Genomic DNA, 16,061 nt, shown 5'->3' on the forward strand with positions numbered 1-16,061 from the left:
ACCCCACTCTCTATGTTCCATGGAAAGCCCTAGAAGCAGCTCTTTTTATTTTTATTTTTTAAAGATTATTTATTTATTTATTTATTTATTTATTCATTCATTCATTCATGAGAGACACATACAGAGAGAGAGAAAGAGAGAGGGCAGCCCTGGTGGTGCAGCGGTTTAGTGCTGCCTTCCGCCCAAGGTGTGATCCTGGAGACCCTGGATCGAGTTCCATGTTGGGTTCCCTGCAAGGAGCCTATTTCTCCCTCTGCCTGTGTCTCTTCCTCTCTCTGTGTGTGTCTCTATGAATAAATAAGTAAAATCTTTAAAAAAAAAAAAAAGAAAGAGAGAGAGACAGGCAGAGGGAGAAGCAGGCTCCAATCAGGGAGCCTGAGGTGGGACTCGACCCTAGAACCCCAGGATCACGCCCTGGGCCGAAGGCAGGTGCTCAACCACTGAGCCACCCAGGGACCCTGAAGCAGCTCTTTTTAGTGAAGCTTTGAGAGAACATTTAGAGTGGGAACCCTTGCATCTTTCAAAAGCTCTGAAAAGCTCACCATGGGGCTGCCTGGAAGGCTCAGCTGGTAAGGCATGAGAGTCTTGATCCCTGGGTCAAGAGTTCAAGCCCTCAAAAAAAATTTTTTTAAGTTTTTTTATTTATGATAGGCACACAGTGAGAGAGAGAGAGAGAGAGAGAGAGGCAGAGACCCAGGCAGAGGGAGAAGCAGACTCCATGTACCGGGAGCCCGACCTGGGACTCGATCCCCGGTCTCCAGGATCGCGCCCTGGGCCGAAGGCAGGCGCTAAACCGGTGCGCCACCCAGGGATCCCCCAAAAAAATTTTTTTTAAAGATCATCATGAATGAAATAAGAAGCCAGAACGGTGTACCATGTTTGATACACATAACTCTATTTTTTTTTTAATTTTTATTTATTTATGATAGTCACAGAGAGAGAAAGAGAGAGAGGCAGAGACATAGGCAGAGGGAGAAGCAGGCTCCATGCACCGGGAGCCCGATGTGGGATTCGATCCCGGGTCTCCAGGATCGCGCCCTGGGCCAAAGGCAGGCGCCAAACCGCTGCGCCACCCAGGGATCCCGATATACATAACTCTAAATGCTGTAGGTTGGGAACAAAATAACCTTTCGTTGTTCTGGTGGAATCATAGACTGTTACGGAGTTTCCAGAACCACGGGGAGCTGGGTTCCCTGGGAAGCCCTCTGCACTACTGTTCTAAGGAGAAACCACAGGAGACCTGCAGGCATTTACTCAACGGACAGTTGTCCTGGAGAAGAACTGGTGTGCTTGGTCAGGAGTGCCTCCTTGGTAGGCCACACCTATCAAGTGACACGGTTAAGACCTTGTCATCTTTGTCCTGTTCCCCACCTCCAGAACGGTGGGCACTTCTGGCCGGGACTGAGATGGCTGGTAACCGCAGCGCCGCTTCGGCGGCCCTACTGGAGTCCACTCCTGTGGGCGGGGGGGGGGGGGGGGCTTTATTGTAGGGCGATCCATTTCAGAGGCACACTCTAGGCGCTGGCACGCAGAGGCGGGACAAGGGGGCGTGTGCGGCAGGGCCACCATCTGGGGCCGGGGGCGGTGGAAGCGCCCACGAGCGCCCAGTAAGGCGGCTCTCAGAGGCTAGGAGTGGGGCGCGGCCAGAGAAGGAATGACAGTGCTCCTTTGCCGTCTTGGGTGGGGGTTGCCGCCCTCGTTCTCCAAGTCACCCGGGGCGCCCCAAGTTTCTTTTCTCTGCCGGGTCAGGGTGGGCGGGGAGGGGATGGGCGGGGCGGGAGCAAATGGGCACACGGGGTCTCTCGGGCACCCGATCACGGGTGAGGCGCCCGCCCCCCCGCGCGGGCCTTTTTCTCGCGAGAGCGCGCAGCCCCACCCTGCGCCTCCGGCGAACGAGGGATCTGCGCGTGGTTCCCAGCCGAGCCAGGTCCGGAGCGTCCGGTTAGGGCGGGGGAGGCGTGGGCGGGGGGAGCCCGCGGCTCCGCCGACAAAGGAACGCTGAGCGAGACTCCAGCCTGGCGTGTGTCGTGGGGCCCTGGAGCCCAGAGGGAGGGTGTCAGCCCCGTGACCCCCAGGAAGCCGCACGCAGCCGCGTAAGCCCCACTCGAGGGTGTTTTCCTTCTTTTTCAGGACCACAGGTCTCTCACAGTTAGGGCAAAGCCTCGGCCAAGAGCCCTACACCCAAGATGGCCAGCCGGAAACTGGCCTCTCCGCGCCGATGTGGCGACGCCCGATTGGCCGGCCGGCCGCCCGCGCACCAGCTCCCGGCGGGGACCCAGCCCGCGCAGGTCCGGACGCCACGCCCGTGCGCAGGCGCACCGGGCGGCTGCATCTGTGGTCCGGAAGTGTGGCAGAGCACCCGCCCGCCCCGGCCGCGACTCTATGGTAACTGCGCGGGAAGATAGTCCGCCTATATAAGGCCTGCGCAGGCGTGGGAGCGCCTCTTTTTCCTTCGGCGCGGTGAGTAGCCGGGGTTCCGGGCTTGTCCCGTGCGCTCTCTGACTCTCTGGCCTGCTTGGAGGCCTCTCTCCGTCTTCTCTTCCGACTTTGTCTGTTTCGTTGCAGCCACTGAAGATCTGGTGTCGCCATGGGTCGCCGCCCCGCCCGGTGGTGAGTGCCCAACCCGTACAATTTGGCAGCTGAGAAAGGAGGGAGGACTGCGCTTGGCTGCTAAAAGCAGCCGTGGGGTGGGGCCTCGAGTGGAGCGCTCCTGTGCTGGGGACACACTCCACGTCTCTCCCAGTGCCTCCCGGGTCGCTTGGGATCTTCGATTATACTGTTTAAGGTCCATGCGGCTTTTCAGAGCATCTTCTGTTTTGTTGGGTGTTGGGGTGGCCGATTTTCCTTGGACTGGCTGCGCTCCGTCACTTTCGGCCTGGAAGCCACGTCCGCCTTGCATCCTTCCTGTCTTGGAAATTCGCCGCCTTAGGAAGCTCGATACCCTTTCAGGGCCTTTGTGTGCTATCCCGGTCTTATTTCCGGGCGACATGCCCGTGCCTTCTTGGGCGCCAAGGGCCGCCCTGAAAAGCGGGCTCAGTCGCCTTGTATGTCCTGCAGGGGGCGTTAGAATCTCTCCACACGTGGTCCGGAGCCCCGATTTAATGCCACGTGCCCAAAAGTCGGTGGATAGCATGAAACTGACTCACTAATACTCAGCAAATCTTCCGTGTCTTGAAGTGAGAGGGTCTTTTTTTTTGTACCTAGAAAAGTCCCCTAGGATCTGTTAGAAGTATGAGGCCATAAAGGATCAAGCGAGGTTTTTGGGCTTTTATATTCTTAGAATGGGTGTTTTCTAAGTTCTGACCACCTTGTTTTGGTTGTCTTGCTTAGATCCAGTTTCCAGGACTGGAAACCGATTGATACGTTGTTGCCCTCCCCATTCGCAGCCCTCCTTTGGTTTTAACTTAAGGGAGCCTCAAAGTGTTTATTGTTACATTCACTTGTGAACTTTAAACTTCGGTTTCCTCCCCTCTCCGCAGTTACCGGTACTGTAAGAACAAGCCGTATCCAAAGTCACGCTTCTGCAGAGGTGTCCCTGGTAAGTAGTGGGCGTGCTCCCAAACTGGTTTGGCCGCACTGACTCAATTGCCAATGGTACCCCCCTCCCCCACACACCTAACGAAGGTCTTTTCAGATGCCAAGATTCGCATCTTTGATCTGGGGCGGAAGAAGGCAAAAGTGGATGAGTTCCCATTATGTGGCCACATGGTGTCAGATGAGTATGAGCAGCTCTCCTCTGAAGGTGAGGCAGGATTCCTTAATGGCTGTCCCTTCTAGCTGCCCCCCACCAGACCCAGAACACACTGCACTGGATTTCTATTTTAATGAGTGCCTAACGGTGAGCCTTTCTGAAAAACTCACCCATCAGTACAGATATACTGTGAGTCGGGGAGGGTTACAATAGAAACGTGTGTGTTTATCTCCTCTCACTCTGTTGCCACATGTCATCACCCTAGCCCTGGAGGCTGCCCGTATTTGTGCCAACAAGTACATGGTGAAAAGCTGTGGCAAAGATGGTTTTCACATCCGAGTGCGGCTCCATCCCTTCCATGTTATCCGTATCAACAAGATGTTGTCCTGTGCTGGAGCTGACAGGTGAGCTGGGTCTTGGGTCTCTGCTTTTTCAGGTGTTTACTCATAACTTGAGGCCTTTGTTTGGCTTGATTTTTTTCATTAGGGCAAAGAGATGGCCTCACACAGAATTCAACCATTTAATAATACAGCCAGGTTAAATTTAGGCTATGAAACGGATCTTAATGGGCCATTTTTGCCCCATAACACCACAGAGAACTGATTTGCAGAAACAAGCACAAAAGACATTGTGACTGTCTTAGCCTCTTGGTGACAGGTGGAGGGGGCTCCTTCTGAGGGAGTAACTTTAATCCTGATGCCAGCCATCTGCCAGCAAGCAGGTAGCTGAAGCAGTCACAGGTTGGAGGGCTTTCAGATGAGCCAATGACCCCTTAGAGGAACTGGCTAGTCTGTTTTGAGTTTTCTGTTTTCTGCAGCCAATTAAGCCGACTGTGCTCTTTCTCCATGGGGGCCCAGTGTGCCATGGCTGCAAACAGTAGCCTCCTTGGTAGTGTATGCAGCCTGTTGATTGTATGGGTTGCCCTAAGGGACCTTGGAGACAGCCCTTTGTGGTCGACTTAGAGGTCTGACATAATGTTATCTCCAATCTAGGCTGCAGACAGGTATGCGAGGTGCCTTTGGGAAGCCCCAGGGCACAGTAGCCAGGGTCCACATTGGCCAAGTCATCATGTCCATCCGTACCAAGCTGCAGAACAAGGAGCATGTGATTGAGGCCCTACGCAGGGCCAAGTTCAAGTTCCCTGGCCGCCAGAAGGTGAGTTGTGCTGAAACCACCGTCCTGCCTTTGCTTGCCCCAGTGTCTAGGTTTCCTGATGCCATCCTCTTCATCTCTCCCTAGATCCACATCTCCAAGAAGTGGGGCTTTACTAAGTTTAATGCGGACGAATTTGAAGATATGGTGGCCGAAAAGCGGCTCATCCCAGATGGCTGTGGGGTCAAATACATCCCTAATCGTGGCCCCTTGGACAAATGGAGGGCTCTCCACTCATGAGAACCTTGCACCACCCGAACCCTATTCATGCCCACCAATAAATCCTGCTTCCTGTCTGTCTGTCTTTGCATCTGGATTCATGGAGGGTGGGGGGCTCTTTGGAAATCATGAAAAGACTACAAACTGGCCCTGGGCCAACAAGGAAACATTAGGAATATGGCCTAGAACATACCATCCTCCAAGTTGCCTAAATGGCACTATGATTTGGACCTGCTTAGGTCAGAAATTCAGTTCAGAATCTCTTTTCACAAATCCAGGCTGTGATGACTCCATAGGCATTGAATGCTTCTTTAGGCCAGTGCCCTGCCCCAGTGTGATGAAAAAGGGCTTGTGGCCTACAGTTAACTTGGAGCTGCTGCAAAAGTTCTCGCTGAGGACCCTACCAGAAACATAACTGGAAATGGGGAGAAGTGAGACTAGGCCTGGTTCCAGACACCTTTTAAGCCAGTCCTCTAGAAGACAGGTCTTGAAGTTGGCTCATGAAGAGTTGTGCTCAAGTTTTCAGGCAGCAGTCCTGACTCCACTCCTTCTGAGGACTCCTTTCACATCCTTGGCCACTGTGGCCAGTGTCCATTCTGATACCCAGCTCCCAACCTTAAGTGGCCCATAGGGCTTAGCAAGAAGACCTCATGGCAAGTAGTGTGCAGCTCCCCTGGGCCTGGGGATTCCGGAGTGCTGTCTGGCACCTCAACTGTGTGCCAGGTTTACAAGAGTAGCGTTGGATTCCACATCCTGGAGGAGGAAAGATACCCCCAGGAACTCTGTTAGGCCTGATGGCACGTGGCTCTGCACCCAGAAGAGAATCCTAAAGGAATCTGGCTCCAGAGCAGGGCACAGTGGTTGCAGAGGCCCCCTCTGCTTGCCCAGGCTGGGCTGTGTGCTGCATGTAAGCTCTGTGGCCCATCCTCTGACCTTTTGCAATCCTTACTAAACAGCCATTTCTAAGGTTTAAAATCCCTTTTATTTTTGGCCTTCAAATGGTTCTAATCTGTAAGCATTTGTGCTAAAATGGCCCTGATACCTGCTAGGTGGTTTTACTGAGCTGTTCCCCGAAAATTGAAACTGGGGGAAGGGAGAGTTCTGTGATCCCGACATCCTAATAAAGAGTCCTTAACCTACAAGCCCGCGTATCCACACAGTTGCTATTACGTGAGAAGTGTTCCATCTATTTTCTGTATGCACCTGTCGCCTGGGTAACCAGCCTGAGCCATGCCTCCTACACCTGCCAGTCAGTGTGGACTGGCGGTACCCTGGGCGGAGGGAGGCTGAGCTGCACAATGGTCGTGAATGGTCGTGAACGTGGGCTTGACAGAAGGCAGCAGCAGGGCTGTTTGCAGCTACTTTGATTTATTAGATTACGAGTTTAAACATACTCTGTTCACTAGTTACTGCGTGTGTAAACTGCTTATCGGTCATTGTATCTGCTGGAATCTTAATACAGATTCCTGTGAATCCTGTATGCAATAAAAATGGCTCTCGGGCACATCTGCTCCACATGTGTAATATCCCCAAATTTAGCTTTTTCTCAGCGTGTAAGTTCCCTCTTTGTCCTATAATAAAATCTGTTCTGTTGTGATTCCCTTTTCTGAGCCTTGCAGTTGAGCCAAAATCACCTGAGCCCCCTTTCCTCCTCCCCCAGCCCTAGAGCCTACTCTATCCCCTCTCGTGACACTAGCCAGGGGCAGAGTGCCATGGGTCTAGCCTCAGGGTCCCTGCCGCCTTCTACATTCTAATGCCAGGCAGGGGCCCAACCAAAGAACACAAACCAAAGCCAAAGAAAAGGCAGGTGGAGACGGGTTGCAGTCCAGTGGGGCAGAGCTATAGTCAGATGGAGGAGGGCTGCAGCCGAAGCCCCTCAGGAGTCTCTGGGTCCCCGGAGCAGAGAGGAGAGACCACGATTTGAGTCCCGAAGGCAGCACAGTCCTCCCATCTGTGGGTAGCAGGCCCCAGGCTGGTTCAGGCCACCAGGCCCAGCTAGGGGAGCAGGAGTAGCAGCAACAGCAACAGAGCAGCCAGGCCAAGAGGCTGGACCCTGGGTGCCGCCCGGCTCAGCTCCACTTCCACAGGGTAGTGGTCGCTGATGTTGAGGGCCTGGGGGAAGGCAGTGGGGGGACAGCGTCAGTGTCTCAGTGTCGGGCGGGGGGACTTGGCCGTGAGCCGGTCCCTGCCTCGCCCCTTTACCTCCTCTTCGTTGAGTCTGAAGCTCCTGGGGAAGTTAAAGGCGGCCGCGGAGCTGAGCAGACTCTGGCAGCGCTCCCCGTGCAGCACTATGCGGTCGTAGGCGCAGTGGGTGCTGGCCCGCACCGTGGTGTCCTCCCCGTCGGCGATCACCCAGCGGAAGCCCGCCTCGGTCCGCAGCGCCAGCTCAGCCAGGCGCTTTTTGTTCAGTGAGGCGCAGTCAGCGTTGAAGTCCCCAAGCAGGATCATGTCCTGGGCAGGGGGACAGCAGTCAGGCCCGGCCACCCAGCCATCGTGTCCCTGGCCCTCCTGTGCGATCTGGCCAGCCCTACCTTGCTCTGCCAGCGCTGGGAGACGTCCAGAAACACGTCGTACAGGGCATTCAGCTCCTTCTCCACGGCCTTCGGAGTGGTGTGCAGTGGGACCAGCACCAGGCTGGGAAGGACTGCAAGGCCCCAGGATGAGGCTCCCACCCGCTCCGGGCATTCCCCACCCAGCCTCTGCCAGTAACCAAGCCCTCAGGGAACCAGCCAGACCCCCCTGCCCGCTCCCACACAGCAGGGCCACCCTTCTTCCCTTCCTACCCTTGCTGGGAAAAGTGAACTGGGCCACGAACGGCTCCCGGGCAAAGAGATCATCCTTGTCCTCGTACACGTAGGAATCCAATACCTGTGTCTTGTGGGACCTGGGGGACCAAGGGATGAGAAGCAGTGGCCCCCCCATCACCGATTTGGCTTCGCGAGTGCCTACGTCAGAGCTGGCACTCAGCGAGGGGCCCTCCACGACTAGCCCTGTTTCATGTGACTGCAGCCTTCCTCGCCGCTTTTCCAGAACTTGTTTTTTATTGAGACATAATTCACACGCACATACCACGGAATTCACCTGTTTCAAACCCAGAATTCAGTGGCGCTTAGCACATTCACAGGGTTGTCAAACCATCGCCACGATCCGTTTTGGAACACTCTTACGGCCCGAAAGAGAAATCTCGTACCCATGAGCAGTGCCCCCCCCATGCCCCTCTGCTCCGCCCCTGGCAGCCACTGATCTGTTTTCTGTCTGTAGATTTGCCTGTTTTGGACACTTGGTGTGAATGGAAAGAAAATACTACGTGGTCTTTTGTGTCTGGCTCCTTTCCCTTAGCAGAGGTTTTCAAGGCCCATTGGCTCTGCAGCATGGCTCCCAGCTTCACTCCTTCCTGTGGCTGCGTGACATTCCAGTGCACAAAGAGACCGCCTTTTGTTTACCCAGTCAGCGGCTGATGGGCACCTGGATAGCTACTTCTGATTTGGGGCTGTTATGAGCAATCCTACATGGATGTGTTTCTGCAACCCCCCGCCCCCATTATTTGGGAGTGAATTCTAGACACGTGATTTCATCTATATAAATAGATCTCCTTACCTGACCACCCCCTTGCCCTCTCTATCCTGACCCTGGAGGGCTCCCCCCACCCCAGGCTGTCTGAAGGACTTAGGGCGGTCTCTGGAGAGCGGGCCTGCCCAAGGCCCACAGTCAGCCCCCGTCGTTGTCTCTTCCCAGGAGCTTCGGCCGGCCATTCTCAAAGAGCAGCCCAGCCTGCCCTGAGCCCTTGCAGGGGGGCCCCACATCTGAGCATGGATAGGGAAGGCCTCCTGCGGTAGGGACATGTGGGCGGGAAAGCTGGCTGGGGTAGAGGGGAGTAAGATACCAAAAGAAAACCACTGAGGAGGAAAAAAGTGCAATGAGAAGGCGAGGGCCCCAGCAGGAGGAAGGATCCTGTAGCTCTTGGGACTACGGAGCCATCTCACACACGGCCAATGCCACGTCCGCCCTGGCCGCCACCTGCGCTTACCGGTAGATGTACACGTACTTCTCCATGTATGTGTTGCGCCCTAGCAAGGGGCTGCTCAAGAAGCTGTAGAACCCGGAGTTATCAAATCTGCCAGGACAGGGAAACCCAGGTCAGGGGCCCTGAGGCTCTGGGGGGCCCTCGGTCAGACCCCCAGAGCCCTCCTCACCGATTGAGTTCTCGAAGCAGGAGGGATATAGCACTGCCAGAAGAGTCCACCACCTCCTGCAGCACCATGATGTCGCAGCGAGCCAGGATCTGCAAGACCCGGGAGGGCCGGCCCCGCTCAGTGCCAGCGACCCCAGGAGCAAGGTGGGGTCCCTGGGGAAGTGGTACCGATGCGGCTCTCTGGCTGAGGCCCCCAGACAGCACCGGGACCAGACAGGACCCGGGAGAAGCCTGAGTGCCACCCCAACCACGCCGCACCCGCATCACAGAGGAGGAGACTGGGGTCAGCGTCTCGATGTCCTCCCTCCTCTGGGCAGGCAGGGCAGGGGGCTTCGGGCGGGGGCACCTACCCGGACAAAGATGTCCATCACATGTTCCCTGGCCACCTTGGAAAGCGTCAGCCGCTGGGCATTGAAGGCACAGATGCGAAAGGCCTCAGCCCCACCGGGCAGGAGAAGCAGGAGCACGGCTGGGTAATGCATGGCTGTGTGGGCGCTGCTGGGACCTTCTGGAGGAATCCAGGTCGTCCCAGGGTACGGTGCCCGGCGAGGCTCAGTTCTGCTTCTCAGAGGACATGGCATGTGGAACAGAGGAAGTGATGCTCACCCTGCCACCCAGTTCGAACCTCCCAGAAGTGCCAGCATCAGCACTGCAGATTTCCCGCCTTTGTCCCTTTGGACACCTTCCAACATCGGCACATATGGCTTGACTTCATTATTTTTTTTTATGATTTTATTTTTAAGTGGGGATCCTGGTGGTGCAGTCGGTTGGGCATCCAACACTTGATTTTGGCTCAGGTCACGATCTCGGGGTTGTGGGATCGAGCCCTGTGTTGTCGGGCTCCAGGCTCTGGGAGGAGTCAGCTTCTCTCTCTTTCTCTCTCGCTTCCTCTCCCTCCGCCCCTCCCCCTGCTCACATGCACTCTGTCTAAAATAAATACATATTTTTAAAAAAGATTTCAAAAAAAAAAGATTTCATTTATTTATTCATGAGAGGCAGAGAGAGAGAGAGGCAGAGACACAGGCAGAGGGAGAAGCAGGCCCCATGCAGGGAGCCCGACGCGGGACTCGATCCCGGGCCTCCAGGGTCACGCCCTGGGCCGAAGGTGGTGCTAAACCTCTGGGCCACCGGGGCTGCCCAATAAATACATATTTTAAAAAAGATTTTTAGGCAATCTCTACATCCAACGTGGGGCTTAAACTCACAACCCTGAGATCAAGAGTCTCATGCTCCACTGACTGAGCCAGCCAAGCGCCCCTGGGACTTCATTCTTTTTAAATATGGTAAAATACACATAGTATAGGATTTACCATCTTAGCCGGGTTTCTTTCTTTCTTTTTTTTTAACCATCTTAACCATTTTTGAGGGTACAGTTCAGTGGCATTAAGTACATTTCCATTGTGATGCAACCATCACCACCACCCATCGCCAGAATTTTTCCAACTTTCCAAACTGAAACTGTCACCATTAGACACCCCCTCTCCCCCAGCAGCCCCCCTTCCTCTCTCCTTATTTTTTTTAAAGAGATTTTTATTTATTTATTCATTCACGAGGGACACACATGCAGTGAGAGAGAGAGAGAGGCAGAGACACAGGCAGAGGGAGAAGCAGGCCCCATGCAGGGAGCCCAAGCGGGACTCGATCCCAGGACCCCAGGATCAGGCCCTGGGCTGAAGGCAGCGCTAAACCGCTGAGCCACCCAGGGATCCCCCCCCTTTTTTTTACATTCCCACCAACAACAGGTCACAAGAGTTCAACCTCACAGCTAATTTCAACTTCTCACCACCATTATCAACAGGAGGATCGCCTTCACACCTACCTCCCTGCTGCTGAGATGATATCTCCAAGACAAACTCCCACCAGTGGAATGGCCTGGTTCAAGGGCATATAGCACCGGAAGTGATCTCAGCCAGGCCAAATCCCCCGCGGCAGTGTGTGATGCACCCCTTTCCCACAGCCCTGCCACCACCGGACAGCCCCTCTTGCTCATCCTACCAGCTGAAGCCCCCTCTTTCGGAGCGTCTCTCGGCTGATCTTTGGTGCAGATGCACCCAAACTTTGTCGTGTCATTGGGGTTCAGCCCCCTCGCTTGATCCCCATCTGTGTCATTGTCATTTAAGCAACATAAGTCCCTCTACTTCTGTCTGCCTGTTTCTCTCTGTCACCTTTGTAGCCAAACTCAAGGGGTTCACCACTTGGGGTGCCCCAAATTGAGCAGAACCCAAGGAAATGTTGAAAGCAAAGAGGTTTCAACTTTTTGTTACAAGGAGATATGGAGATAAATCTCAAAGTACTGTCTCCCCCTGAGGCTAATACAGGAAGCTTTTATCCTGTATCTTAGCGGGTGGGGCCAGGGGGCTTACACAGGCACTTCTGGCTCAACTGTGCGTGCCTAGCACGTCGACATGCTAGTGCATACAACGTATGTTCAAAACATGGAATAAAAAAATTTTAAAAAATTAAAAAAACAAAACAAAACATGGTGGAAAGCTGTGCCTATAGGAGATTTACTTTAGGAGAACCCAGCAGAGGGGGATCCCTGGGTGGCTCATCGGTTTGGCGCCTGCCTTTGGCCCGGGGTGTGATCCTGGAGACCCGGGATCGAGTCCTGCGTCAGGCTCCTGGCATGGAGCCTGCTTCTCCCTCCTCCTGTGTCTCTGCCTCTCTCTCTCTCTCTCTCTCTCTCACACACACAAATTAATAAATCTTTTTTTTTTTTTAAGAAGGAGAACTCAGAAGAGCTTTGGCGCTCAGCTCCAGTCTAGCTCAGACTGGCTCACATAAGGCGCGATTGGGGCAAAACCCTTGTAGCAAGGGCCTATGGGGTGGAACGCCTAGTTAGTTGGGTCATTTCTTGGCTGGAACTGTTGACTCTGCAAAAGGAATCATATTCGTCCTCTGCTTTTGTCCCTTGCCCCCGTCCCTTCCACTGATAGCGTTCAGCACTCTTCTTTATTTTTATTTTATTTTTATTTTTTTAAAGATTCTATTTATTTATTTATTCATGAGAGGCACACACACACACACACACACACACAGAGAGGCAGAGATGCAGGCAGAGAGGAAGCAGGCTCCATGCTGGGAGCCCGACGTGGGACTCGATCCCGGGTCCCCAGGATCACACCCCCGGCTGAAGACGGCGCCAAACCGGTGAGCCACCAGGGCTGCCCCTTTTCTGTATTTTTATTTTTATTTTTTATTTTTTTATTTTTTAAAATTATTTGATTTTATTTATTCATGATAGGCCCACAGTGAGAGAGAGAGAGAGAGAGAGAGAGAGAGAGAGAGAGAGAGAGGCAGAGACACAGGCTCCATGCAGCGGGAGCCTGACGTGGGACTCGATCCTGGGTTTCCGGGATCGCGCCCTGGGCCAAAGGCAGGCGCTAAACTGCTGCGCCACCCAGGGATCCCCCTTTTCTGTATTTTTAAAGATGACTTTCTTGGGCAGCCCGGGTGGCCCATTGGTTTAGTGCTGCCTTTGGCCCGGGGTGTGATTCTGGGGACCCGGGATCGAGTCTCACGTCGGGCTCCCTGCACGGGGCTGCTTCTCCCTCTGCATCTCTCTCTGTAATAAATAAATCTTTTAAAAAAATAAAGATTAATTTCTTTATTTTAGAGAGAGAGCACAAATAGGGAGCAAGAGGGAGAGAGAAGCCCAAGCAGACTCCGCACTGAGCACAGAGCCCTACTCGGGGCTCAATCTCACGACCCTGAAGACCCGAGATTGGGACCTGAGCTGAAACCCAGTAGGACGTTCAGTCGCGGCGCCACCCAGCCGCCCCTTTCAGCCCTGTTTGAGTCACTTCCCAGTGCATTCCAGCTGCCACTTGGTCACCTCCCCCGGGGGCTCACTGTGTGCCTCACTCAGGCCCTGTATGCCTCTTTCGCCCCGTCTCTTCTCCGTTCCTCCCTCTTTGTCATAGGGTCTCTGCGTCTCCTTCACGATCCTGGCTGGCCTGAGTGCCCGTCTCTCCCGGGCCACCTGCTCCGTCACTCATGCTGGCTTGGGTGTCCTGCCCTGGTTACTATTCTGGGATGTACGGTGGACATTTGAGCAGCCTGGGGCTGTCAAGGGAAGGCTTGGGGGTTCTAGGGTCAGGGGTCCCCTCCCCCCCATCAGGGCAGAAAGACCCGGAGTGAGTCTCCCGGCTCTAGTCCACAGCGCAGCCCCGGCCCCCAGCCCCCAGCCTTGGCCCCAGCCGCGGGGCTCCCGTCCCCTCTCACCGCAGGCCTCAGGCGGGGGTCACCCCCCCTCCGCCCGCAGGGCCCCCTACCTACTCAGAGCGGCCGGTATCCGCGCCCGCGGAGCTGTGAGCAGATCGCAGCACCCCCGCGGCACCGCAGCGCCGTCTGGGCAGGCCCGGGTGGGGGAAGAGGAAGAGGCCGGGCCGCCCCGCCCTTCCTGGCGCTGGTGTGCCCCGCGGGCCGGCGCCCCGGCTCCACCTCCGCCCCCCACGTGGAAGCAGGCGCGGGCGGCCGCGGCTGCGGGCGGTGACAGGCCTGAGTCCGTCGGGGCACCAGGCCAGCGGCTGCGCCCGTCCCCACGGCTGGGCGATCGCTGGGAGCCGCCCGCGGGGGACCGCGCCCCAGACGGGGAGGCTACAAGGCCGGTAGCCCGGGGCCCGTGGGCGCCTGCTCTGTCGCCGTGGGGACGACCCGGGCACTCCGGGGACTCTGTAGGCCGGCGGCGGGTCCTCGCCGTTGATGGCGGCGCAATCGCGAGGGCAATGTCCCGTTGGCAGCAGCCGTGGGCCTTAGCACGTTACGACTGCCACGGCGATGAGAAGACTCGAAAGCCTTTTTTTTTTTATTTATTTATGATAACACGCATAGAGAGAGAGAGAGGCAGACACCCAGGCAGAGGGAGAAGCAGGCTCCATGCAGGGAGCCCGATGCGGGACTCGATCCCGGAACTCCAGGGTCACACCCTGGGCCCAAGGCAGTCAGTCGCCAAACCGCTGAGCCACCCCGGGATCCCCGAAAGTTTTTTTTAAGATTTTATTTGTTGGGATCCCTGGGTGGCGCAGCGGTTTCGCGCCTGCCTTTGGCCCGGGCGTGATCCTGGAGACCCGGGATCGAATCCCACGTTGGGCTCCCAGTGCATGGAGCCTGCTTCTCCCTCTGCCTGTGTCTCTGCCTCTCTCTCTCTCTCTGTGACTATCATAAATAAATAAAAATTTAAAAAGAAAGATTTTATTTGTTTATTCATGAGACACACAGAGAGAGGCAGAGACACAGGCAGAGGGAGAAGCAGGCCCCCTGCAGGGAGCCCGAGGTGGGACTCGATTCCAGGACCCCAGGGTCACGTCCTGAGCCCAAGGCAGATGTTCAACTGCTGAGCCCCCCAGGTGCCCCTTCTAACTGGTTTTTATGTAGAAACTCACTCTTTGGGCCTTCAGCCCAGAGCGTGATCCACCCGGGCTGCTTCTCAAAAGTTTTTTGGTTTTTATTATATTTTAAAGATTTTGGGCAGCCCGGGTGGCTCAGCGGTCGAGCGTCTGCCTTCAGCTCAGGGCATGATCCCAGGGTCTCGGGATCCAGTCCCACATTAGGCTCCCTGCGAAGAACCTGCTTCTCCGTCTGCCTGTGTCTCTGCCTCTCTCTCTCTCTCTGTGTATCTCTCATGAATAAATAAATACAAATTAAAAAAATATTTTGGGGATACTTGGGTGGCTCAGCTATTTAGTGCCTACCTTCAGCCCAGGGCGTGATCCCAGAGTCCTGGGATGGAGTCCCACATCGGGCTCCCTGCATGGAGCCTGCTCTTCCCTCTGCCTGTGTGTCTGCCTCTCTCTCTCTCTCTGTGTGTCTCTCATTGATGGATGAATAAAATCTTTAAAAAAAAGATTTTAAGTTATCTCTATGCCCAATGTGGGTCTTGAACTCAGGACCCTGAATTCAAGGGTGCATGCCTTACCGTCTCAGCCGGCGAGGTGTCCCTATTTCTTATTTTTTTTAAAGATTTTATTTATTTATTCATGATAGTCACACAGAGAGAGAGAGAGAGAGAGAGAGAGGCAGAGACACAGGCAGAGGGAGAAGCAGGCTCCATGCACCGGGAGCCCGACGTGGGATTCGATCCCGAGTCTCCAGGATCGCGCCCCGGGCCAAAGGCAGGCACCAAACCGCTGTGCCACCCAGGGATCCCCTTATTTCTTATTTTTGAAGCACAGGTGGATTGACCTTAAAAAATGTTTCCAGGCTTAGAAAAAATAAAGAAGAAAAATATAGCCTGCTGAGCGGATCCAGGGCTCGCTTCTGCGGTGCTGACCATGTTCAGACCATGTTCTGGAACTAGCTCAAGGCCGTGGGGGACAACACTGGAAGTGCACTCAATGATACATAGTATTCTGTGATCCTAGGCCTGTGTTGGAAGATCCATCACATACTACACATAACACATGTATACACGTACCGCACAAGCCTGTAATATTGCAACGGTGGCAACTGTGTGCGGACGGCAGGTAAAATCACACAATGTATCATAATATGCACGTAAAGTACACTGTGTAATATAAAATGCTACAAGACCGTAGGAAACGGTTAATTCCACGATGTGCACTTAGTCTCAACAACAACGAAGGGGGCCGCGGGGTCCGGTAACGGCGCCGCCAGCCCGATGGCGGCGGGGACGCTTCGGGGACGAACCGAGGGGCCCAAGGGGCGCGCGGCCGCCGGGCCGGGAGCGCGCGGGGGCGGGGGCGGGGCGGGAGCCGGGGGACCCGCCCCCGCTGCCGTCAAGCGGCCTGCGAGCATTTTGCGACAGGCCGTGGGCAGCCGGCCGCCGTCGCCGGCTCGGTTTGCGGC

At 55.2% G+C, this 16,061-nt stretch overlaps 2 protein-coding genes and 1 non-coding gene across 4 annotated transcripts; 2 read left to right on the forward strand and 1 right to left on the reverse strand.

Moving 5' to 3' along the window:
* Window positions 1-2,446: 2,446 nt before the first annotated feature.
* On the forward strand, window positions 2,447-5,139 carry RPL10 (ribosomal protein L10). Its single transcript, XM_038588711.1, has 6 exons — window positions 2,447-2,610; window positions 3,480-3,538; window positions 3,635-3,742; window positions 3,957-4,095; window positions 4,684-4,846; window positions 4,931-5,139. The coding sequence occupies exons 1-6, from the start codon at window positions 2,588-2,590 to the stop codon at window positions 5,081-5,083; spliced, it is 645 nt and encodes a 214-aa protein (XP_038444639.1). The 5' UTR covers window positions 2,447-2,587; the 3' UTR covers window positions 5,084-5,139.
* LOC119868650 lies at window positions 4,503-4,636 on the forward strand. Its single transcript, XR_005386628.1, has one exon. It is a non-coding gene; the product is annotated as a small nucleolar RNA SNORA70 (small nucleolar RNA).
* A 1,270-nt stretch (window positions 5,140-6,409) lies between the features above and the next one.
* On the reverse strand, window positions 6,410-13,676 carry DNASE1L1 (deoxyribonuclease 1 like 1). Of its 2 annotated transcripts, XM_038588709.1 has the most exons (8): window positions 13,533-13,676; window positions 9,605-9,815; window positions 9,256-9,344; window positions 9,090-9,176; window positions 7,846-7,946; window positions 7,594-7,706; window positions 7,265-7,513; window positions 6,410-7,174 (listed from the first exon to the last, which is right to left on the reverse strand). In XM_038588709.1, the coding sequence occupies exons 2-8, from the start codon at window positions 9,734-9,736 to the stop codon at window positions 7,058-7,060; spliced, it is 888 nt and encodes a 295-aa protein (XP_038444637.1). In that variant the 5' UTR covers window positions 9,737-9,815; window positions 13,533-13,676; the 3' UTR covers window positions 6,410-7,057. The 2 variants fall into 2 exon arrangements, with proteins under 2 accessions (XP_038444637.1, XP_038444638.1); XM_038588710.1 differs by lacking the exon at window positions 9,090-9,176.
* Between the last annotated feature and the right edge of the window lie 2,385 nt (window positions 13,677-16,061).

The sequence above is a fragment of the Canis lupus genome, chromosome X, assembly GCF_011100685.1.
Source record: "Canis lupus familiaris isolate Mischka breed German Shepherd chromosome X, alternate assembly UU_Cfam_GSD_1.0, whole genome shotgun sequence".
Lineage (NCBI taxonomy): Eukaryota > Metazoa > Chordata > Mammalia > Carnivora > Canidae > Canis > Canis lupus.